At 40.6% G+C, this 24,288-nt stretch overlaps 1 protein-coding gene across 1 annotated transcript; it reads right to left on the reverse strand.

The window, feature by feature from the left end:
* Positions 1-812: 812 nt before the first annotated feature.
* SLC19A2 (solute carrier family 19 member 2) lies at positions 813-23,348 on the reverse strand. Its single transcript, XM_057532705.1, has 6 exons — positions 22,935-23,348; positions 15,789-16,391; positions 6,907-7,129; positions 5,622-5,814; positions 5,136-5,277; positions 813-2,832 (listed from the first exon to the last, which is right to left on the reverse strand). The coding sequence occupies exons 1-6, from the start codon at positions 23,136-23,138 to the stop codon at positions 2,704-2,706; spliced, it is 1,494 nt and encodes a 497-aa protein (XP_057388688.1). The 5' UTR covers positions 23,139-23,348; the 3' UTR covers positions 813-2,703.
* Between the last annotated feature and the right edge of the window lie 940 nt (positions 23,349-24,288).

Raw genomic sequence — 24,288 nt, forward strand, 5'->3', positions numbered from 1 at the left:
GCTGTTGTATCGGCAGGTGGGTATGTTGAGTCCATATCATTTGTATAATTCAATATTCATAGCACACAAACACATCACAGGATGTGTTTTGTAACAAAAGACAAAAATAAGGCATGGTCCCTGCTCAGCAGGCTTACAGTCTGAAAGGCCTTAAGATACAGAGGATATAACTATAGGGAGAGAAAACTTTATCTTTATAAAACGTTTTTGCATGAAAAATTTCCAAGTCTTTGGTGATAATCAATGAAATGCCTTAATGAAGCAGGTTTGGGAATGGGAATTAAAGAGAAGGTACCCATTCGGATACTGTGAGAGAAGACTGATTTGGTTTCTAGGGTATAATGAACAAGTGATTCTCAACTGATGGCAAGAAGATGCTTCCCTGGGTTTCAGAATATTTGGGGTTGGAACAAAAAGGCTATGATTTTTCAAAACAAGATGGTACCTTATGCCTTTGATTCAATTTCATTTCATTTACTTAAAAAATCCAGTTAACACTGAAGGGAATGTAGGTCTTTTTGGTTTCTAAATGGGAGAATGCTTTAAAAAAGTAAGAGGTACCAAGAAGAAGATGAAGAAAAATAAACAGTACAATGTGGTGTTAGAAGAAAATTGGAAAAACAGAAATGAAAGGGAAGAGTCAAAGGTAAAGATCACAAAGCAATGGAAGAATTAACAGGATGACTCTCGGTTAGTTAGTAAGGTCAGGTGAGGGGAAGGCTTACTCTGAAATTTGTCCTAGTTGAAACAACTAAAAGATTTAAAGAAGTAATCCAAAGCTCCTACTACAGCAAAAGATAAATTAAAAACAATTTTGATTAAAAAGGAAAAATATACTGTAAAATATTTATTTAATAAATAAGTTTGTAATCTATACAGAATTGAATAAAAAGTACAACAAATTATTTTCACTTTACAAAACTGCATACAGTACAACTTGCAAATTGGGTTCAGCATTCTACAAATAGGGCCACACACCAAGATGTAAACTTATTATTGTCTTAAATAAGTAAAGGCTCTAACTGTGTACCACAAACTTTGAATTAAATTCCAGGGAAATACTGCTTTAGTATTGATTGTACCACAGTCTATTTTATTTAAAAAATTAAATAAAATTCCTCAAATACCACTTTTCTACTTGTTTCTGAGTAAACAATTCCCTATGTAGCAAAATAAAACACAACAAAGACAAAATATAAAATTAGAGGCTGCTATTTATATCACTTCCTCTTCCCTTACTTAGCTAGTGTTCTTTTCCTTTCCCTTATTCAGAAAGGAAGGTGAGTGGAAAATGACTTATTCTTATCCTCATTCATTTGCTTCTAGAATTCCTGCTTACATAAATGAATACATCAGTTTTGGAATCTTGACACTATTATTCAGTGTTTACCTATGTCGTTCTAAAAAAGTTAACCTAGTTTTGTTTTTTTTTTTTTTTTTTTAAGATTAGGCAACAAAATTGGCTTCAAAATAGTTACGTCTCACATAGGTTAGCAGCCACTTGGTAGACTAACTTCCCAGTTAAATGTGCACAGAATAACATTTTTTTCAAGTAACCTGGAAACGGAATCAATAGCAATTCTTATTTTAAGCAGATATTCAAGATGATCCACCTTTAGAAACAAAGGCAGATTTAATGTACAAAATGCAGGAACTAAGTCTATCCTAGTTCCTGTCCCACCAAAATAATTAATAAGAGGCTCAGTTTGTGAAAAAGACCTTGGAATAATCCAACTCTTAATGACATCTTTATCTTGAATAAGAAGGACAAATAATATAAAAGCTATAAATGGAGATGAAGTTATTTAAAAAAAGAATTTTCCATTTTATTTTGGAGGTAAAAGGGGATGCAAATACAAAATGGGTTAGTTGTATCTTTAGCCCATTTAGTAACTTTTCATCATAGAATTAATAGTCCTTCATACTGAAGAATAAAAGACAAGCAAACCTGCCTTAAGTTTTCTGATTAGGTCACTTAGATTTTTAGCAGGCTTCAAAACTTGCCTTATTATTTAACTAAATTAGCTTCTCTGGGAAGCATATGAATAATGTAAAAATGAAAAATCCACACAAATACATAATTGTCAAGATGGGAATTGAGAATATTTACACAATGAATTTTTTTAAATAACTTAAATTAGAAACGACACATATTCCTTATAAAACACCAAACCAGAGCACATATTGTCGGTGATAGGAACAACTTTCATCTGTAGAAACACAAATGCACATGAATAACACAGAAATAAGAATTAAGTTGAACAGAGGCAGGTGCTGTTAGAACATATTTCTGTTCTGACCTGTAACATCTGTGGCCCCTGTGAAGCCCTGGTCCCACCAGGCCAAGCATCTGGCTAATCTGATACAGAAGTACTTGACCTATGAAACACCAGACTCACTTGCTAGCAAGTATACATCACCATGTGCTGCTTGATTGCTCTTGATTACTTGGTTTTCAAAAGCAAGCTCACTTTCAAATCAGAAAACAGTCATCCTTATATTGGCCTCGTAAATAATCCATGAAGTACACTTCACTTCTGAACAGTATTCTATTACTCTAGGAGGACAAGGTATAGTCAATTGGCTGCTTTGAAGCCATGAAATGCACACTCATAAATATGTGTCTACACTTTAAAAAATTAAATACATCCAGGCACAGCTGCTGTGCAGAGTTCTTGTGATAAGAAGCTCATCAGCAGTGCGTTATGAAGTGGTCACTTGAGTACTTGATTCTGGATCTTCGGGCTTTCTGTATTTCTTCAAAATATTGACTGCACCATTAGACAGGAAAACCACAGCGATGAGTGCAAAATAACCAGCATAGATGAAGAACTAAAGAGGGGGAAAGAATAATTTATAGAATTATCAATTAGAAGGTAAGCTCTTTTATTACATATATGTGAACAGACTCTATAATTAAAGGTATATTCAGTTTCTCTATAAAACTTCAAAAAACATTGTATGCTTAAACAATGTGCCAGGCACTGAGGATACAAAGAGGCAGCACAGCATGGTGATACTGAAGCCTGACTCTTGGGTTCAAATCCCGACTTCCCCCTTACTAGCTGTATGACCTGGATTGAGAGACTCAGTCTCTGAGCCTCAACTTCATTTGCAAAACATTTTGTAATTCATAATATTTCCTAATTGCAGAGTTGTTGGGAAAGGATGAGATTATGTATGCAAATGTTTATTAGCACAATGCTAATGCTGTTAATACTATTGTTTTTATTTTTGTTGCTGTTATAACTGAATCCTGGTCTCTACCCTCAAGCTGATATGATTAACAGGCCGAATTCTGAATATCAAGACCTCTACTCTTGCCCAGAAGAGGGCAGTAGAAGGTCAACTATCAATATATTCCATTATAAGATTACTTTTTATAAGAATCTTCTCTAAGCCAAATTTTTTTCTTAATTTTATTTATTTTTTGGCCGTGTTGGGTCTTTGTTGCTGCATGCGGGCTTTCTCTAGTTGCGGCAAGCGGGGGCTACTCTTCATTGCGGTGCGCAGGCTTCTCATTGCAGTGGCTTCTCTTGTTGCGGAGCATGGGCTCTAGGCACACGGGCTTCAGTAGTTGTGGCACGTGGGCTCCGTAGTTGTGGCTCACAGGCTCTAGAGCACAGGCTCAGTAGTTGTGGCGCATGGGCTTAGTTGCTCTGCAGCATGTGGGATCTTCCTGGACCAGGAATTGAACCCATGTCCCCTGCATTGGCAGGCGGATTCTTAACTACTGGGACACCAGGGAAGTCCCTCCAAGCCAATTTTTTAATGTAACTATGTTGTTTATCAACATCATCATCATTTTTCTTCTTAAAACAACTTACTAACTACTGATAAGCTAACCCTCTGAGCCAGGTCCTTTAAAATTCTGATTCATTTTCCTATAGGAAACTCGTTAATTAATCATGGCAGTTACAAGTTTCAGCACAGCCCACAAAATTCTATTATTCCATACGTTTAAACCTACCACTTCTATAGCAAGATGACAAGCACTTAGTTACTCTTCTACTCTCCATCCCAAATGAAAGTACCTAACCCTTGAGAGGTCTCCTCAAGGTTTTTATTGCAGGTAGTAATTGGGAAACACTTAATTCTTACTTAAACGAAAGTAATAAGCTCCTATTCCTCTGCTCTATCCACCCCCTCCCCCATCCTTTTTTGAGGCAGCATGATGCAGTGGGAGATGCCTAAGCTTTGGAGTCAGATGCTGGTTTGAATCCTGGTTCTGCCATACTATTATTGATTGTGACCTTAAACAACACAACATCTCTCAGACTCATTTTCTTGATGTCTAATCCTGATACCAATGCTGCAAAATTCTATATAAAGTACCTGGCACATAGAAAGCGCTCAATGCACATTACCTATTTCTCTTTTAGATCTCCTCAGTAAAAACAAAGTTAATTACTGCTAACATGTTAGGTCTTTGTATTCTAAGAAAACTAATATGTAAGTAAGGAAGGAATAATGGAGATGGAATCATTTGGGTTGAGATGAGGTAGGGTAGGCACTTTTTTATTCAATTGCCCATTTTGCTGAAGTATAGAACAAGCCCTACCTACAACTCACAATGCATGAAGGCATATACAACTATACAATTCCTGAGTGAATAAAATTATTCACAGTGTCTCTGAGTGTTTGTGCAGGTGTTTTCTCAATAGGTCATATGTTAAGAATCATAATGCTATTCAGCAACAGGAAGTCATTACCTTGGTATTTGGGTGAGGGGTGTTTTAAATAAAGAAGGAGGAGACTTAGAGAGCTTTGAGGTGAAGCATGGCATCTCAAACATGAGATGCAGTATTTCAGGCACAGAATTAAAAATGGAGGGAAATAATGGATGAGGAAGCAGAAGGGCTTGGCCTGGAAGGAACCAATATTACCTCTCAGCTCCACCAGGCTGGTTAATTACACACAGAAATGTTCTAGGGCCTCATCAAAAAGATGATGGTCCCAACATCCTCCTGGTAGAAAAGAACTAAGGATGGGGGATGACTGAAGGAAAGAGAGAACACTTTTACTTTTTATTTTGTATCTGTCTGTATTGTTTGAATTTGTTTCCATGAAGCATGCTCCACTTCTGTTACCCTGATCAACTCATAACATCTTCAGTACCAAAACAGAGATCTTACTTGAGTGGTAATTTCCAAGCCAAGGCCACTGGCATCTACCACAATTAGAGTGAGCAGAGTCTGCAGTGCCAGAGCGATGAAGGTATTTACACCAAACACTAGGGCATAGCGCTCCATGCTGAGGTTTGCAGCAATCTGGAAACTTAAAAAATAAATAAAAAGAACACATAGACAAGAATTACTTCCAGGATAGTGTGAAGAGTAGCCCGTACTTTCTACTGTCAATTCCCTTCCCAACCAAGTGAAGAATATTTTGTTGCTAAATGATGTAAACCTCATGCAAACATCTGAAAAGCGCAGGAACATTTAAACAAGGAAATAAAGAACCTTGCCTAAATGCTTCCTCAGGAGAAAAACTGGCAATGCACATATAATATAATGCTTCCTCCCATTTGCCTCTTTTAACCAGAAAATTTAATTTGTAAAGAAACCAAAAAGCTAATCCTGTCAGCTCTTCCTAATGGTTCTTTGAATCAAAATACATACGTTGCTATAGTGATGAGTAACATGTAGATGATTCTGAAGACAACGTAGGATGCGTAGCACACCCAAATGTTACCCACGGTGTCCATGATGTACACCGCAGCAGCAATCAGGAGAGAAAACAGAGACAATGTCAATTCTCCCCAAGTGGACCAGGATATTTTTATGTAACCAACTGCAAACACAGCAACAGCACCTACAAAACAAAAAGAGAAAATTTGTCATTTTGCTACACAGATACTATTTCAGTGAATTCAAAAGTCATCTTAGATTACTACATTTTAAGATCTTTTAACTTTTAAACAGGGTAGCTCAAGATTATGGAGGGCCTTGAAAGTCCGGCAGAGGATTTTGGACTTGATGGAATAAACAGTATGGAGCCATGGAGAGATGATGAGAGACTGAACGAGGGCAGCTGGTAATGAGAAGGAAAAGGAGGATACAGAGCCAGGGGTGCTGCTAAGGAAAAACTACCGAGGCGGACACAGAGGCGGGAATCAAAAAGAACTACTGCTTGTAGCTTGGCAACACGGCAGGATGGCTCATCTCTCTTCCCAACTGAGGGGCAGTTTATCATGTGGTAAAATGATGATGATTATGAAAACGATAGCTAAAATGTACGGCGTGCTTTCTAAGTGCCAGTCACAGTTTTAAGTGTTTACAGAAATCATATAAAGTCTTCCAAAACCTGAGGTGGGTCAACAAATTAGGAAGGGACAACAGAATAAAATGGCCAAAGACACAGGCTCTGAGTTCACACCTCGACTTTACCACTTACCATCTGTATCATCTTGGCCAAGTGATTAAGCTGTCTGTCCACAGCTTCCTTAACTGTAAACTGGGGATAATAATTACACCTGTCTTAGGAATTCTGTGAGGACTGAGTGAACATACATAAAGTCTTTAGAGCAGCGCTTGGTGCATATAAACAATATATTTGCTACTGTTGTTATAAAGTATTGTATAGGTTACTCCAAGTTTTTCAACAAGTGGCAGAAGAACCCAGTAAATCAGAGATCATGCAAACCTGGATAAGAAGACAATTTAGAGGATCATTATATTAGGTTTCCCAAAGGTTAAAAGAATTTAAGTTTGTTAGTCATAGTCTTCCACCTCATGTGCAATTCTAAATTGTCCTCCTAAATCATAAAATCAGAGCTCAAAATAAGTAATCCATTCTTTGGGGCTACTTCAAACTTGGGAGGGGAGAGAAAATCTGATTATGGTTGACTTCACTACCAGAGGACTCTCCCCCTCCCAAGCTGCCCTGCCACCCTGCACTGCTTACCCAGTAAGGTTGAAACGGCCTCCACGCCGCCGTTATAGATGGCAGCATGACGAGAAGGCATCACCTGCTCCCACAGGCCCTGTGCATAGTTCACGACTTGAAAATAGCCGCAGGTGGAGAGGGCCCACCACACAGACCAGCAGAGCAGAGGGCGAGAAGAGTAGCACACCAGGAAATCATTCCACAGGACCTTCAGCACGAGGAGACGGTCTGGCTTGGATTCCTACACAGAAAAAGGGAAGAAGCCAGCTGTACAGAAAGCAATTGTATAGACTCGATTTTCTATTCAACAGACTTTTTTCTTGTTCCTTGTAAAAACCAATTGCTTATTTCATATACGTGTGTGTGTGTGTGTGTGTGTGTGTGTGCATGTATAAACTTCTTAGCAATTACATTTATCCCCTCTGGGGAAAAAAACACATTCTTATGTAATTTTTGCTTTGAATGCTCTATAAACATTAGTACATCCAGCAAGTGATATATTGTTTACAAAATGAAGGTAGAAAGATGGTCAGAGATTGCGTACTTTAGCCAAAGGGAGATGACATTCCATATCTCCCCATACAGTGGCAAGCAACATTAAGAATAAGCAATAATTTGGGCTTCCCTGGTGGCGCAGTGGTTAAGAATCCACGTGCCAATGCAGGGGACACGGGTTCGAGCCCTGTTCCGGGAAGATCCCACATGCCGCAGAGCAACTAAGCCCGTGCACCACAACTACTGAGCTTGCACTCTAGAGCCCGTGAGCCACAACTAGTGAAGCCCACGCACCTAGAGCCTGTGCTCCGCAACAAGAGAACCACCGCAATGAGAAGCCCGTGCACCGCAACGAAGAGTAGCTCCCGCTCACGGCAACTAGAGAAAGTCCACAAGCCCAACGCAACCAAAAAAAAAAAAGCGCAATAATTAGCAACCCTAGTAAATCACTATTCAGGTAGAATCCATGAATGAGAATCTATCAGATTCACTGAAAGATAATGGTTAAGACAGAAATCTTAGAAAGAAATAAATCAAAATATTAGCAGCAGTTCTCTCTGACTGATGGAGTAATCAGTGATTTTAATTTTCTTCCTTATGCTTTTTCTATTACCCAGTATTTATGGGAAATATTACAATGAAGTAATAAAGCTACTATGCATGTAACTGAGTGAATCAAAACATTACTATGTACCATCATCCCTGGACTATGCCAAGAAGTCAATATGAGATTCCAGACATCCTGTGAAATAGCTATCAAAGGTTGCCATAATGCCGGAGCCTTGCTCAGAACATAGGAAATTTTACTTTTGCAACTAACATGGGAAGTCAGAATGAGAGAATCCAAAGGGACCAAGAGGAAGCTAACTGTGAATTAGCATGTAAGAGCCAGGACGTGTGACAGGAGCCATGTTACAGATTATTAACACCAATGGCAGCAGCATGATTCAACCCGCTCGCTGGCTGGAACCCATATCTTGCACATGAGAACCTCCAGATGTAAAATGACTACTCCCACCTGCTGTCAGCCTTTATTTTTAAAAACTTTCTCCTTTATTTTTAAAAACTGAGGTGTAATTGACCTTTAACTTTATATTAGTTTTAGGTGTATAACATAATGATTTTATATTTGTATACACTGTGAAATGATCACCACAATAAGCCTAGTCAATATCTGTCACCATACAGTTATAATTTTTTTTCCTGTGATGAGAAGTTTTAAGATCTACTCTCTTAGCAACTTTCAAATATGCAATATGGTATTATTAATTATAGTCACCATGCTGTACATTACATCCCCAAGACTTATTTACAACTGGGAGTTGTACCTTTTGACTCCCCTTTACCCATTTTGCTACCCCCTACCCCCTTCCTCTGGCAACTACCAATCTGTTCTCTGTATCTATGAGCTTGGGGTTTTTTTGTTTTGTTTTTAGTTTCCACATATAAATGAGATCATGCGATATTTGTCTTTCTCTGTCTGATTTACTTCACTTAGTATAATGCCCTCCAAGTCCATCCACATTGTTGCAAATGGCAAGACTTCATTCGCTTTTTAATGGCTGAATAAATAGTGTTCCAGTGTGTATATAAATGTGTCCGTATACCACATTTTCTTTATCCATTCATCCACTGATGGACCCTTAGGTTGTTTCCATATCTTGGCTATTGTAAATAATGCTGCAGTGAACTGGTGGGTGCCTGTATCTTTTTGAGTTAGTGTTTCCATTTCCTTTGGATATATACCTAGAAGTAGAATTCTTGAATCATGTGGTAGTCTGATTTTTTTTTAACTTATTTATTTAATTTATTTATTTTTGGCTGCGTCAGGTCTTCGTTGCTGCGTGAGGGCTTTCCCTAGTTGCGGCGAGTGGGGGCTACTCTTCATTGCGGTGCGCAGGCTTCTCACTGCGGTGGCTTCTCGTGTTGCAGAGCATGGGCTCTAGGTGCGCAGGCTTCATTAGTTGTGGTGTGTGGGCTCAGTAGTTGTGGCGCACGGGCTTAGTTGCTCCGTGGCATGAGGGATCTTCCTGGACCAGGGATCAAACCCATGTCCCCTGTACTGGCAGGCAGATTCTTAACCACCGCGCCATCAGGGAAGTCCCTGATTTTTAATTTTTTGAGGAACCTCCACACTGTTTTCCAGTGACTGCAACAATTTACATTCCCACCAATAGTGCACGAGGGTTCCCTTTTCTCCACATCCTCGCCAACACTTATTTCTTGTCTTTTTGATAATAGTCATTCTAACAGGTGTGAGGTGATATCTCTTTCTGGTTTTGAGTTGCATTCCCCTGATGATTAGTGATGTTGAGCATCTTTACATGTACCTGTTGGCTGTCTGAATGTCTTCTTGGGAAAAATGTCTATTCAGATCTTCTGCCCATTTTTAAATTGGATTCTTTTTTTGCTATTGAGTTGTATGAGTTCCTTTTATAATTTGGATATTAACCCCTTATCAGACATATGATTTGCAGATATTTTCTCCCACTCAGTAGGTTGCCTTTTCATTTTGTTGATGTTTTTCTTTGTTGTATAGAAGCTTTTTAGTTTGATGTTGTCCCACTTAATTATTTTTGCTTTTGGTATCAAATTAAAAAACACATTGCCAAGACAGATGTCAAGGAGCTTACCACATATGTTTTCTTCTAAGGCGTTTTATGATTTCAGGTCTTACATTCAAGTCTTTAATCCATTTTACGTTAATTTCTGTGCAGCCCCTTCTCCTTTAAATAGAACCTTTTAATAGGGATAGTTAGGTGTTTATAATACCAAGTTAAATGCTACTCTTTTCTTAGCTCAGCTATATGCAGAGGGAGATTTGTCTATCATCAAGCCAATAGCTAGGATGGAAACTTGAGAATAAGTTTGCTTCTTTTATCGTGCTGTTGAAGGACACAATCCTAATTCTTGCTATAAACAATGAACATTTTTTTCATGATGAAAGGAAGACTATCATTATTTTCTCAGATATTAATATTTCATTACCCAAAACATAGTAAAAACATATACAATGAGCCTTAACCAATGGGGACAAATATAGTACATCTGGTTTCAAGGAAAAGGAACCAAAATATGTATCATGGAAGAACTGGTGTTTGAGACAGGCTTTGGGAGATAGATAAGATTAGAATAGAGAAACAATTAAGAACATTCAAAGCAAAGGAAACAAGAATAGCACAGAAGCAGGCGCTTTCAAGGTGTACTTAAGAATCTGCAATGATAAAGTTCTCTTCCAACATAAAAGGCTTCTGGGACACTCTGTCCTGCTCTGGCCTGCTGTGCACTTATCTTGTTCCAAGAATACTCATTCTTGCCTTTGCCTGGTATCTCGTAGAGCCCTAGTTCATAAGCCCTAGTTCAGGGGCATTGGAAACCTTTTAAGAGTTGGCACAGAGACCTGCCTTTGGCTACTCTTTTTCAGGGGAGATAACACCTATCTGAGCTTCAAGGGCATTAAGCTGCCAAAGGGAGGGGGTACAGCCATATACGGCTATACACCCTCTCCCCTCCATCCCAACTCAGACATATCCGTTGGCAGGGGTCCAACTGGAGATATCCAGAGGGAAAGGCTGTGACCACAAATGAGAAAAAAATGGGGAGGGTCAAAAGACAGACTGTCCTTCACACAAGTCTTTCTGATTCTGGCTTTTGGTGCTCCGGGCCAGCCTGGTGAGAAAGGCAGAATACTGCCTAACACAAACCTCCCACCAGTCATTTTCACCATTATGATTTCAATTCTTTGGATTCTGAAGGCTTTTCTGACATGAAAAGAAAGAAAGATCAGTCTTGAATTAACACTGAGTAAAAAAACATAAAGTTATAAACCTACATGTAGATTACAATTTCATTTACTATAAAATCTGTACAAACAGTGATACTTAGAAAGGGCACTAAAATATTAATAGTGGTAATCTTTGCACCCAGCAATTCAGATTATTTTGACTTCTTTTTATGTAGTTTTCTGTATTGTTTACTTAAAAAATTAAGTATGAATCTTTTAAATAAAATCAGTAGAGCTTCAGTTCCCTCACCTGTAAAATGGAGACAGTGATACCTATATCATAGAGTATTAATAATAGTAGTTTTAATAAGAATGAGATAATGAATATAAGACTTTTGGCACAGTGTCTGGTACCCAGGTCAAAATAAATGGGAGCTGAGATGATGAATCAGCAGCATACTTGCCTACACTCAGATGAGAAAAATTTCTCAATCTTAGGCTTTTTACAGTAAAATGGAAATTAATGCTTACTTCAACAGGTTATTGCAAGAACTAGATAAGTATTATTCAGTATGTAGCAAGTGCTCAATAAATGTTGGTTTCCCTTATATTCTATTTACCATGACTCATTAACATAATCAACAAATAGTTCCTGAGTGCCCATACAATGTGTCTGGCAATGTTCTAGACACGGGTGATACAGCAGGAAAGTCCCTGCCCTTATGAAATTTACACTGGAGTAAGAGAGACAGATGATAAACACACACATACAAGAGAGCTTATAGTAGGAATAATACTATGAAGAAAGTAAAAAGGGTAATGGGCTAGCAAGTGACTTTGGAATGGAGTAATGATTGCTAAGAATGTTAAATGGCTTTCTGAAAAGCTGATGTCTGAGCTGTGACCTGAGTGACGTAAAGGAACCAGCCATGAAGATCAGGATGAAGGGCAGTCCTGACTGACACAATCTCCTGATTTGAAGTTCTGAGGTGGGAACAAGCTTGATGTGTTTCAGCCCAATTAAGAGATAAGGTCAGAGAGGTTGGCAAGGAGCCAAATTGTATGGGGTTTTATAGGCCATGATGAGAATTTTGCATTTTCTTCTACATACAATAGGAAAATGTAGGGGGAGGGGATAATTAGGGTTTAATGCCTAGACTATGAAGATTTAAGTCAAGGGCTGATGATTGCAATTAAATTATTTCTATGTATCCCTAAATATATGGGGGACTGGACAGGAAAGGAGAAGTTGTTCATGGTATGCCTGGGAAACAGAAGAAAAAAGACAGAGTACCTTCACATCAATCAGCTCACAAAACTCAGGATTCTAGAGTCAAGTAAAGCTTAGTGATCATCTGATTTAACACTCTCTACATTTAGGGGTAGCCTAACTCAGTTAAAGAAAAAGAATTTGTGGGACTTCCCTGGTGGTCCAGCAGTTAAGACTCCGCACTTCCACTGCAGCGGGCGCAGGTTCCCTCCCTGGTCGGGGGAACTAAGATACCGCATGCCACGCAGTGTGACCAAAAAGTAAAAAAAACAGAAAAAGAGAAAAAAAAAGAAAAAAAATTTGTGATGGAATTAGTACCAGACTCTCATAACTCTTTTCATAAGGTTGTTACCTTCAACAAATTCAAAGGGAAAATGAGAAATTATTTACAGCCCCACAAATAAAGATCTACAGTGAAGGTACAAAGCTGTTCTTGATTATTCATATCTAATGATAAAGATAATAATAGAAATTACCATGTATTGATTACCTACTTATGTATACTAATTTGAAAGCTCTACATGGCTTTATTTAATACTTGAAATAGCCCTATGAGGTAGGTATATGAATGAGGGAACTAAAAGTCGCAAAGAATTAAGAAACTGGCCCAAGATCACCCTGAAGGTAAGTACTAGTACTGGGGACTGCCTTCCTTCTTCAAAATCCGCTATACTCTGCTGCTATAAATGATATTGAGTACAAGATAAAAACATTTATTCTGCTGCTGTCAGTGTTTTATGGAACTCAAACACACACACACACACACACACACACACAGAATGCTTCCTAATAGTAAAAGATGTCAGTCTACAAATAAAAGTATAGTTATATTAACAGATATTTATTAAGCATTTATCTCATGTCAAGCCCTGTGCTAAAGAGTTGGTTTAATTTACATCATTTCTAATGGGTAAGCAACTTAAAAAAAATCATGTCCAACTACATGCCAAGCACAAAATGAGTCCAGTTGCCTGTTTGGGCAAGAAAATCACTGGCTTTGGCAGCTCCTCCTCCTGCAATGTCAGCACCCTCTGCCCCAAAGCAGTAGACTCATTCTGAAAATCAACTTACAAATACTCTAAGGTAACTTGTGGACTGGACTACCACTTTGACTTCTACCTCATTTTCCCTCTTTTTAAGTCAAGATAAAACCACCCACTGACCTAGAACTCTTCTTTACCGTAATTACCACGATTATCATTTATGGTTCATTGATGGGCTTTGTCAACTTAAGATGGCACTGTGAACTCCAATATCCACATTCTAATTTTCCTTCAAGCTTGTCAAAGAAAAACAAGCAGTATTTTAGGGCTGTACAGCTGCCAAGCAGCACTGCTTGCCTGTCATGGTGTCGGTAGCTGAGCCCAGGAGATCGTGAAACTGACTTGAATCCTAATTTTACCTCACCATGGCCAACATGATGGTTCTGACCATGTTGTTATCCCAGTGAAGGACTTCATGGAACAAGGTATAGATTGAAGTGGATCTCATATCTACTCTAAAATTATGTTTAGGAGTACATGTGTGTAATTTTGCACGACTCACTAATGTTGGATCTGAGTCCTTATCTCTAAAATGAAAGGGTGATGTGATCTAAAGTCCCTTTAACATGCTCTGATTGTTCTATGATTTGTGGTTAGAGTCACTTCTAAATCTAAAAGTTTATAATTCTTCAGCATGTCAAGTACTGACATTTTGCATATCTATAAATAACAAATATCAAGGTGGTCTAGGACAGAGTTTTTTAAATTTTAGATTTCAACTCATTAGTTGGTAATAAAATCAATTTAGTGGGCAGTGATCACATTATAAAAAATAAACGAAATGTGTCAGAATAAACCATTGTGTTATAAAACTTTTGTTTCATGGATGACTTTGAGCGGTTCAAGACTTCAGTGGAGGAAATAACTGCAGATGTGGTGGAAATAGCAAGAAAACTAGAATTAGAAGTGAAACCTGAGGGGCTTCCCTGGTGGCGCAGTGGTTGAGGATCTGCCTGCCAATGCAGGGGACACGGGTTCGAGCCCTGGTCTGGGAAGATCCCACATGCCACGGAGCAACTAGGCCCGTGAGCCACAACTACTGAGCCTGCGCGTCTGGAGCCTGTGCTCCGCAACAAGAGAGGCCACGATAGTGAGAGGCCCGCGCACCGCGATGAAGAGTGGCCCCCGCTTGCCACAACTAGAGAAAGCCCTCGCACAGAAACAAAGACCCAATACAGCCAAAAATTAAACATAAATAAATAAATAAAATATTTCCTTTATCTGATTTAAAGAAAAAAAAAAAAAGAAGTGAAACCTGAAGTTGTGACTGAATTGCTGCAATTTTATGATAAAACTTGAATGGATAAGCAGCTGCTTCCAATGGATGAGCAAAGAAAGTGGTTTCTTGAGATGGAATCTACTCCTGGTAAAGATGCTGTGAAGACTGCTGAAATGACAACCAAGGATTTAGCGCATTACATAAACTTAGCTCATAAAGCAGGGTTTAAGAGGATTGACTCCAATTTTGAAAGAAATTTTACTATGGGTAAAATGCTATCAAACAGCATTGATGCTGCAGAGAAATCATTCCTGAAGGAAGAGTCAATCGATGCGGCAAACTTCACTGTTGTCTTATTTTAAGACATTGCCACAGCACCCCCACCTTCAGCAACCACCATCCTGATCAGTCAGCAGCCAACAAGATCGTGGCAAGACCCTCCACCAGCAAAAAGATTACGACTTGCTGAAGGCCCAGATGATGGTTGGCATTTTTTGGCAATTATGTATTTTTAAATTTAGGTATGTATATTATTTTATACATAACGCTATTGCACACTTAATAGACTACAGTATAGTGCAAACATAACTTTTATATGCACCGTGAAACAAAAAAAAATTGTGTGACTTGCTTTATTACAATATTTGCTTTACCTCAGCGGTCTGGAACTAAACCCGCAATATCCTTGAGGTATGCCCGTATCACACATAGTTTTCAGCACAGATGAGGAAGATAACTTCCTATGCTTACATACTTTGGACTTCAATTCAGAAACTGGAAGTAGATAGTCATCATTTACTGGAATCATTTCACCTATTCATTTAGAAAGTTTTTTCTAGAGCTTCCTTTACATACCAAGTTCTGAGGATAGAAAGATGAAGAAGAGATAGACATTGCCGTGGCTTCTAAGACATCTCCAACATGAGCAATATAATGTTGTGCCAGTCCTGGAGGTCATTTACTCCAGAGGAAAATACATTTGTCATCCCTAATATAAATCAACGTTATAGTGAATGAATGAATGAATGAACCAATGAAGCAACTCAAGATAAAACCAGAATCCAAATGAATTGAGGGACTTTCCTGTCTTTTTTCACCATTGGTCTAGCCCCAGAGTAGCAACCAACAGGCATTTAAGGTTGTGCTTACCTGTTCTTCCATGGGAGGCTCCTCTGTATTTAGAGGGATTTTTGATTCAACGTCTTCCCACTGCGGAAGGTGGTTAGAAGCTGAGGTATCAGTAGCAATGCCACCACTGTGTACCTTGACGCCATTTGCTCCCCGGCAGGAGGGAGGAACGTGGTGAAAGAAAAGACTCTTCTGTGGCATAGGCAGAAACCAGGCCACAGCGAAAGCCACAGAAACACAGGTAAGAGAGATGACATTCAGGCTGAATAGGGACCAGCCTGCCACTGAGACGAGGATCTGCCCTAGGAGAGAGCCCACTGTGAAGCCCACCAAGGTGGCACTTCGACAGTAACTCGTGACTTTCTGGTACATGCTCAGGTCTACCACACTGTAGATGTAGGAGTAATAGGCAATTTCAGTGGCGGTGGCGATGCCATAGAAGAATTCCAAGAACTGAATGGCCAGCAGTCCCTGGGCATAGAGCAGCATGAACCACGTAACAATAAGGCTGAGTCCCTGCAGCAGAACAACAGGTTTATAACGGAGGAAGTCTGTGGCAAGGAACACAGGAAACAACAGCACCAGGTAAGAGTAAGTCCATACTGGATATATTTCATTGAAGACCTGGTAGAAAAAAGATAAAATCACGTTAGTGATCTCAAAGGACCTGGAACATTCGTAACAATTTATTCTTATAAAACAATCTACCAGTACCTCAAAGATCTCATTTTTATCAACCAAAGAAATCTTGACAACAATTCTGATAATTGTTTGGAATATACTTCTCCATTTCCACCCCATCGTCTTTTTCCTAATAAAATCTTCCCTATTCATCAAAGCCTAGTTCAATGCCTTCCTCATCCTGGAAGACTTTGCTGCAACTGATAGTGTTTGTATCCCAGCACCCAAAAAGCTCTCCTGATACTGCTTTGTATGTGTCAGTCTCTTCAATTACTTCATTGTGCTGCTTCTTAACCATGGCTACACATCTCCCAAGGAGCTTTAAAAAATGTGGATGCCTTGCCACAGGCATTTTTTAGAAACCTCCCAGGAGATTTTATTATGAGCCAGAGTTTAGAACCATTGCTTTATAGGTTCTTTCAGGGTGGACTTGACTTTCATTTGCACAACCTAATAGCTCACATACTGTTTGGAAGATACTTGGCTCAATAAATGCTTTGGAAACAAATGTTTTGAAATCATTGTCACTTCTTACTTCTAGCCACAGAACAAGGAGCCATGATCCTACTGTTTGATTAGGTTTCTCTGATTTTAAGTTTCATTTCTTTGGGGTAACATGAATAGATAAAGAAGGTAAATCTGTCCTACAGTCTTAACAGAGTAACTATCTGTGGATGGTAGCATTATAAGCAACTCTGATGTCCTTCTTTTTGTATGTCTATAATATGAAAAAAAAGGACGTTTTTTTTTTCATTAATTTTTCATTGGAAGATAGTAGAAATAATATTTAAACCACAAAGACCCCAGCTGGAATTTCTGTTCCATCATTTGCCATATGATTTTAAGCAAGTTTTTTTTTAGTTCCTTTTAGCCTTAATCTCCATTATCAGTAAAAGAGAAGTAAAGCCTATGCCACAGGGTTGTTTCTTGCAAGGACTAAATGAGAGAGTACATGTAAATCACTTACTCTTTTTTCATAGGTTTAAAGACTTAAGGACTGAAGCTGAAACACAGACCACTTGGGACAATACAAATTAAATTAATTGAACTGTCGTCCCCATTCTTCAAATAACAATCATTGTAGGAGACTTTTCCCTCTTCTTACACCTACCCCATAGCCTAGCAAGTTCCTGGGGGTTTAAGTAAGTCAGTTTTATAAGTGATCATTTCAAAGTTTGGATCAGTGGCCCCAGTTTTTAAGTGCGTTCTGAAAGGTAGTCTTGCTAACAGGCTAAATACTTAGTGATGGAGCAATCTAATCCTTGGGTTTGACTTACTTTTTAACTCTTGTGTATACCTCAGTTCACCCAACTAATTGTTTTAAGGTTTTAGAGGAACAATAAAGTAAAACTTTTATTTTTAGTAAATTATTATAAAATATTTGCCAATGCAGAGAACAACTATAAACGGAAAACATAATCTGAAATACATTCCAGACTTGATTTCTGACTGGCTGAATATCAAAAGTGATTTGTCTAATAGCCTCGCCTTCATGAATTCCGGTCTAATTTGTGTTTGCAAATCATCTAGCAACCTCCATTTACCAGGAAACTTTCTTGTGCCTGAATGTGTGCGTGAAAGAATAATCGAGAACTGTAGAAATGACTCTTATTCACAAGTGTGGAAGTTTTATCAAATGAGGAACAAAGTGCACTTGGCTGACATAAGACAGGGTCAGAGACTTCTCAGTAGAAAACCAAAGGGGATAAGGGCAACCTTGAGATGAAAGCCGCGAAGAGTGAAGGCTTCCCTACAGACTTTTCACAGGTGTGCTCCGTTAGCAACTTCCCACTCCTTTTTTGCCTATAGTTTTATTCATTCTCCTACAGTTTTCTTAAGTGTGAAACTGCCTCCTCTGTTTGACTCTGCATATTTCTTCACCTTCACATTTTCCCCAACATAATACTACAAAGCTGTTAGCCACCACACCTTCCCTTTAAAAATACCTTCCTTCTGTACCCCATCTTCTTTGTTCTCCACCACACGCCTTGGGACTTTCACTGATTCTTCAGTCCAGTAATACTGTCTGCACTTAGACATGTTATATACCCTTCAATACTAGTTGTCCCCAAACGATTAACTGTGAAGTTTTCGTTATATAAACCTCATCCTTTCAATTATCAATTTAAAGTGTTTATGCTTATGAGTCTAATTCCACTCCTAATACAAAAACCACGGTTTACATAATGAAGATAAGGAAAAGCAATGCCAAGTAGAAACAAAAATAAAGGCAAGCAGGGGAAAAAGACCAGATACGTTCTCTTTAACTTATTCTCAATAAGAGATCTCAATTTACTCCTAGGAGAGACATCAACCCAAGAGGACTGTCCCTCCCACAGCATTATCAGCATTATAATAGTACATGTCTACTGACACCACACACTATGCTAATCACCTCACCTATATGACCTCATTTAATCCAAACAATGCTAAGTGGTAGACGCTTTTATCATCTCTATCTTACAACCAAGGAAACTAGGCCTTACGTGAATCGCCCAAAGTTATCCCAGCTAGTCACCGGCAGAGGGAGCATCTGCACCTAGATATTCTGAACCCACCACACTAAAATGCCCCATTTCTTCAATCAGAAAACTGCTGTTGATCATCTACTATGTTCCAGGCTTACTTCTAATGCCATTAAGCAGCTTTTTCAACCTGCGTAGGGGTGCTTTTATGGGGCTTTCGTGAAGAGAGAAGACCAGACAATATGCAGAGCTTAGCCACTGTGTCTCCAAAAGTCTCCAGAAGATCCCTTCTGTCTCAATGCCTCCAAGGAGAAGCTGTCACACCAGGAAAGGCTTCTTTGATGGATACTCTGAATCCTGAAGGGAAACTTCCCATATGTAAAAATGTACAGATTACAGACTCTTATTGGCCACGCCTGGACGATATCTTCTTATCTCAGGCAAAATCTGCCATGTGAGCAAAGGGAACTGATTTTATTCTAACGTGCCTTTCACAGTTCTTTGGATCAGAGCTTGTTTGTGCTTTCTTCTAAGACACAAAAAGTCAAGGGAAAACAGCTGTTCAGTTTTAAGCTCTAATTCAGATTTACACTTTATCTTAGAATCACATTTCAATTAGACAACTAATTAGTAAGCACTTATTCGCACAACACTGTTTTCAAACTGCATGGAGATTACAAAAACAAAAAAAGAATAAAATGAAGCCTCGGTTCTCCAGGAGTTCTGAACCTAGTGAAGAGCACATACACATAAATTATTGACAAGGGAGTTAAGAAATATGGGGGGTTGCTCCTTTGAGATGGACCTTGAAGGATGAGAAAGTTAGATACACTGGACTTATGACTATAAGATTAACGTGGATGGAGCTTGGGCATGTAGAAGGCAAGGGGAAGAAGGATGTAGTGGGAGATAAGGGTGTTAAGGAGATACGAGCCAAATTCTGTAAGGCTCTGAATGTTAGGCAGAATAGTTTTAAATTTAATGTCTTAAAAATATCAAAGAAAGGTAGTGAATGTCAAATCCCATGCTGAAAAAGATGAAAGGATAAAAAATTTGGGGTGATAAAGAGCTCTATTTTATTAAAAGTTTGGCTTTCAACTACTGAAATACAAATTTTAACCTGTTTAAAATTTATAAAGTGATACAGGTTAATGGTTTTCCTGAAATCTAAGAAAAAAAAATCCTTTGAGAGTGGAAAGAGGAAATTCTGACCTTTTTTTTCCTCCTCTTGTCTTTGGCCTTGGTTAACAACAGCTCTATCTAAGATGACTGCTCTTGGACCTTCTAAAGTCTCCTGAGGGAAATACAAAATTCAACACAAATAGACTGACCATGATTTGGCATTTGCTTTGCCTAAAAATCATGTAATATTAAATAAATAAATAACCGTACATTGGTGAAAAACGCAGTCAGAAAGGAGAACAAGTTGTCCTATTTATTTCAGTTATTGGAGATTTAAAAAAAACCTAGGGTTCCAGAGAGGGTGGACAGAGCCATACTGTGCCCGACCATCAGAATCGACCATGATTCTGAGGTCCTCAGAGACAAACAACATCCCTTTCCAGACTTCTGGATTTCTCTTCAAACCCTGTCCTCTTCCTCATCTAATGTGCGGTAACAGAAGCGTGCTATGTTTTTGTTACGCATTCAGCAAATGTTTCCTGGGCCTGGCACCTCTGCTTTGTTGCTATACGCCCGGAACATATTTCACTCGCCCAGGTAACTTTCCGATAAGACAGGACACATGACGGCACACCACACGGCAATTCTGCCCAGGGCACTTGTACAAAACAGTTCGGCTTTCAAATATCAACAGTGGGAGCATGTTTCTCTCCCCGTGTGCTTCTCTTTTCAGGCAAGGTGCACAAACTGTGCAGATCACGTGGCAGTTCACATGAAATTTTAATTGTTAGCAGCTCACACACAGTATCATTTCTGCTTCAGCGGCTACACTTCAGATTTGGTGGTTGCTGTGGGTCTCCAGAAGCATTCTCTCTTGTATTTACTGAAGTAATTTTCTTCTTGGAGAATCATTCTGTTCACAAGAGTTGGCCCTTTCCACTTTATTACTGTTTTTAGGCAATACTATCATTCACATAGGTAATGAGTAACTCTTACAGTTCCTTGTGGAGTGGTCCATAAGACTGAGAAATAGATCTGAAGTTGGGTAAAAGTCAGTGCCACTTGCTAGGGGGTGAGATAATGTGGGAAACTCAAATGAAATCCTCAACCAAGAGTTCAACCCCTTCCCTGTTAAGTGACCTTGAAAATGGAGGAGCAATGCAACGACAAACGGGTCTATGAGTAATTACATCCTGCTCTGACCTGTTATGCAGGGACACTCAAAACAAGTGACTGCTAATCACAGGGGAGAGAGTAAGGTTTAAGTGGGAGGAGTACTTCACAGCAGCTGGGGCAGGCACAGGGGAGAGAGTAAGGTTTAAGTGGGAGGAGTACTTCACAGCAGCTGGGGCAGGAAGGCAGGGTGGGAGGAGAATTAGACATAAGAAAAAAGGAACAGGGCTTCCCTGGTGGCGCAGTGGTTGAGAATCTGCCTGCCAATGCAGGGGACACGGGTTCGAGCCCTGGTCTGGGAAGATCCCACATGCCGCGGAGCAACTAGGCCCGTGAGCCACAACTACTGAGCCTGTGCGTCTGGAGCCTGTGCTCCGCAACAAGAGAGGCCGCGATAGTGACAGGCCCGCGCACCGCGATGAAGAGTGGCCCCCGCTTGCCGCAGCTAGAGAAAGCCCTCGCACAGAAACGAAGACCCAACACAGCCAAAAATAAATAAATTAATTAATTAATTAAAAAAAAAAAGAAAACGCAAATGAGTTAAAAAAAACAAAACAAAACAAAACAAGGAACAGCTAACAACTGCCCACTCAGCTTTCACCCTTTTGTTCCAGAAAGGAATACCAGACCTCAGATTTCTTGCTTTGTAGTGTTCAAGGAAGAGGATGCTGAATCTGCTTTATTTGGGTTTTGTGGTAGCAGCTTGAGTTTAAGTCCCTTTTCAGTTAATATAATGTCTTTCTTTTTCAAAAAACTGGTGTTGAGATTGACCATACGCTTTAAAGAGTTAAACACATTTTTAAAGTACACAATGCACTTCAAGTACTTTACTTATAAATCCTCCTGGGGAAGTCAATCAGCAAAAAGTTCTTGATCATGGACTATGTACTCTCAACTACTCTGAACATCGCAGCAGAACAGAAAGGAGCAAAACTAACATCCGTGAAGCAACAATTCACAACGCAAGAAAAACTACAATTAAATGCCAACTGTGTGATACCATCTAAATATCTGCTTTTATCCCAGGAGGTGGGGTTGGGGGAGTGTGTGGGAAGCGTATTCTTGGACACAGTCTCGCCCAATCAAAAATCAAGACAAGATGATGGGTTCTTGTTGTCTTGTACAGTCCTTATTTGAGCACATCCATCTGTCAAGGGTAAACAATGCAAAGTAGGGGAAGGAAGAGGGTGCAGCAGGTAGAGGGAAGATCCTTTCAGAAAGCAGGAGTTACTCAGCATCTGGTTCCTTACTTTCTGGCAGCAAATATTTATTTAAACCTTTACCATGTCCAAAGTACAACCTGCTGTTTTCCCTTTTTTTCTCCAAATATTCTCCTCCCCCCCGCCCCCGTCCCCGCCCCCAAGCAGGAACTGCTGGATCAGTCGGAGCAGAGTGGGGCTAAGTTCCATTACAGCATCATCGCCTGAAGCACACGTGCACTGGGGCTCCCGAACTGCGTTTCGAGCCCTTCACCTAAGACACGGCCTATCAGTCCAACGGAGGACAGAAAAACAGCGTGAATTAAGGCAGCGCCCAGCACGGAGCCGCCTTCCAACTGGGAAAAGTCAGCAATCTCTGCTCAGAATGGCTCCCGCGTTTCGAGCGCCTTTCTCACTCCTCCTTTCCTCAACTACATCCCCTCCGCCTGCTCTCACCTTTTCCCGCACATCTCGGCGCCCGCGCCCCGCGCCGGCCGAGTCACCTCCCGCCTGCCCCCCGCGCCTACCTCCCTCTCCGTCAGGTTCTTGTCGGGCCCCAGCAGGTAGGGGGTCAGGAAGGGCTCGGACGGCCTGAGGCTGGCGAAGAAGCCGTAGGCGCAGAGCAGCGCGGTGGGCACGAACCAGCACTCGCGCGGGACCCGAGCCGTGCGCAGGAGCATTGTGGCCGCCGCCGCCGCCGCCCGTCGTGTCACCGGGCCAGGCACATCCATCCGGGGCGCGAGGGGCGGGGACCCGGCCCGGCCCTTTCCTTCTCCTTTTCCTCCTCGGCCAACCGGAGTGAGGTTGAATCGCTGCCCCAGCGCGGGCACCTGCAATCGCGAGTGGCGCCTCCTCCCGGCGGGGCCAAGCAGTTCTGAGACAGCCGCCTCTGATCGCAATGACTCCCAGCCTTTCCTGATTGCGGGAGCCTCACGTGTCGCCACCCGCCCGCTGAGCGGCAGAAAACCTGACACGCCCTAAGGCCCACCCTTCGCCACCTCCTACCTGCTGAGAGCCAATCACAGAGGACGCCGGGCATTGGCTTCTCTCCCATTGGTCGGTGGCTCACAAGATGCGAACCCGCGGCGGCGGCGGTGGCGGCGGCACGTTAGAGCGCTGACGTCCGCTGGCTCGGGCTCAGAGGACTTGTAGGACTCAGGTCAGAATGCCGCTGTTCTGGCGTGCGCTGCTCAGGGGGAGAGCTGTCCGCCCACGCTGGAGGTCGGCTAAGTCATCCCTCGTGCTGCAGCTCACCTGTCGGGAATGCTCCGCGTGGGCCTTATCCCCACCAAGAGAAACGCTGTTACACACAGTCATTTTCTGATTCTTAACCACGGTCCGTTCAGATTTTCCTTCGCAAGTGGCCAGCGCCGGGCAAAGATTTAACCTTGGGACGGGGGAAATGCTCTACCTTTCTTCCAGCAGCTTTCAGGTTTTAAATTGTATTCACCTGCAGTAAAAAGACATTAGAAGCCCGGGTTCTAAGCGTTCCGAGGCGTTTACCAAGAGCCGGAGAAGGAAAAAGTGGATAAAATGCTGTGAAAAGAATGAACGAGCTAGTTGCTTAACAGAAGGATCGTAATGGAGTCCTAATGAAAGGGTTTTAGCTTTATGTCGTTACTTTTTGTAAGCGGGATACAAAGAAAGCAAACATAACTGTAGATATAGGCTGTGTTTAAAATGTAAGGGGGAAATCCCGAGTCATTAAAGCAATCACGAAATATCATGGATCTCTTTATTAAAAAAACCAAAGCAGAGGTCTTGGCATAGTTTTCAAGGGCAAAGCATGACAAGAATCCGCAGTGCTTTCTTTAATTTTTGTCTATAAACCTCTTTCTGCCTGACTCAGCCTGACTGTATCCCAATCCTTCCACTGCAGAC

The sequence above is a fragment of the Balaenoptera acutorostrata genome, chromosome 1, assembly GCF_949987535.1.
Source record: "Balaenoptera acutorostrata chromosome 1, mBalAcu1.1, whole genome shotgun sequence".
Lineage (NCBI taxonomy): Eukaryota > Metazoa > Chordata > Mammalia > Artiodactyla > Balaenopteridae > Balaenoptera > Balaenoptera acutorostrata.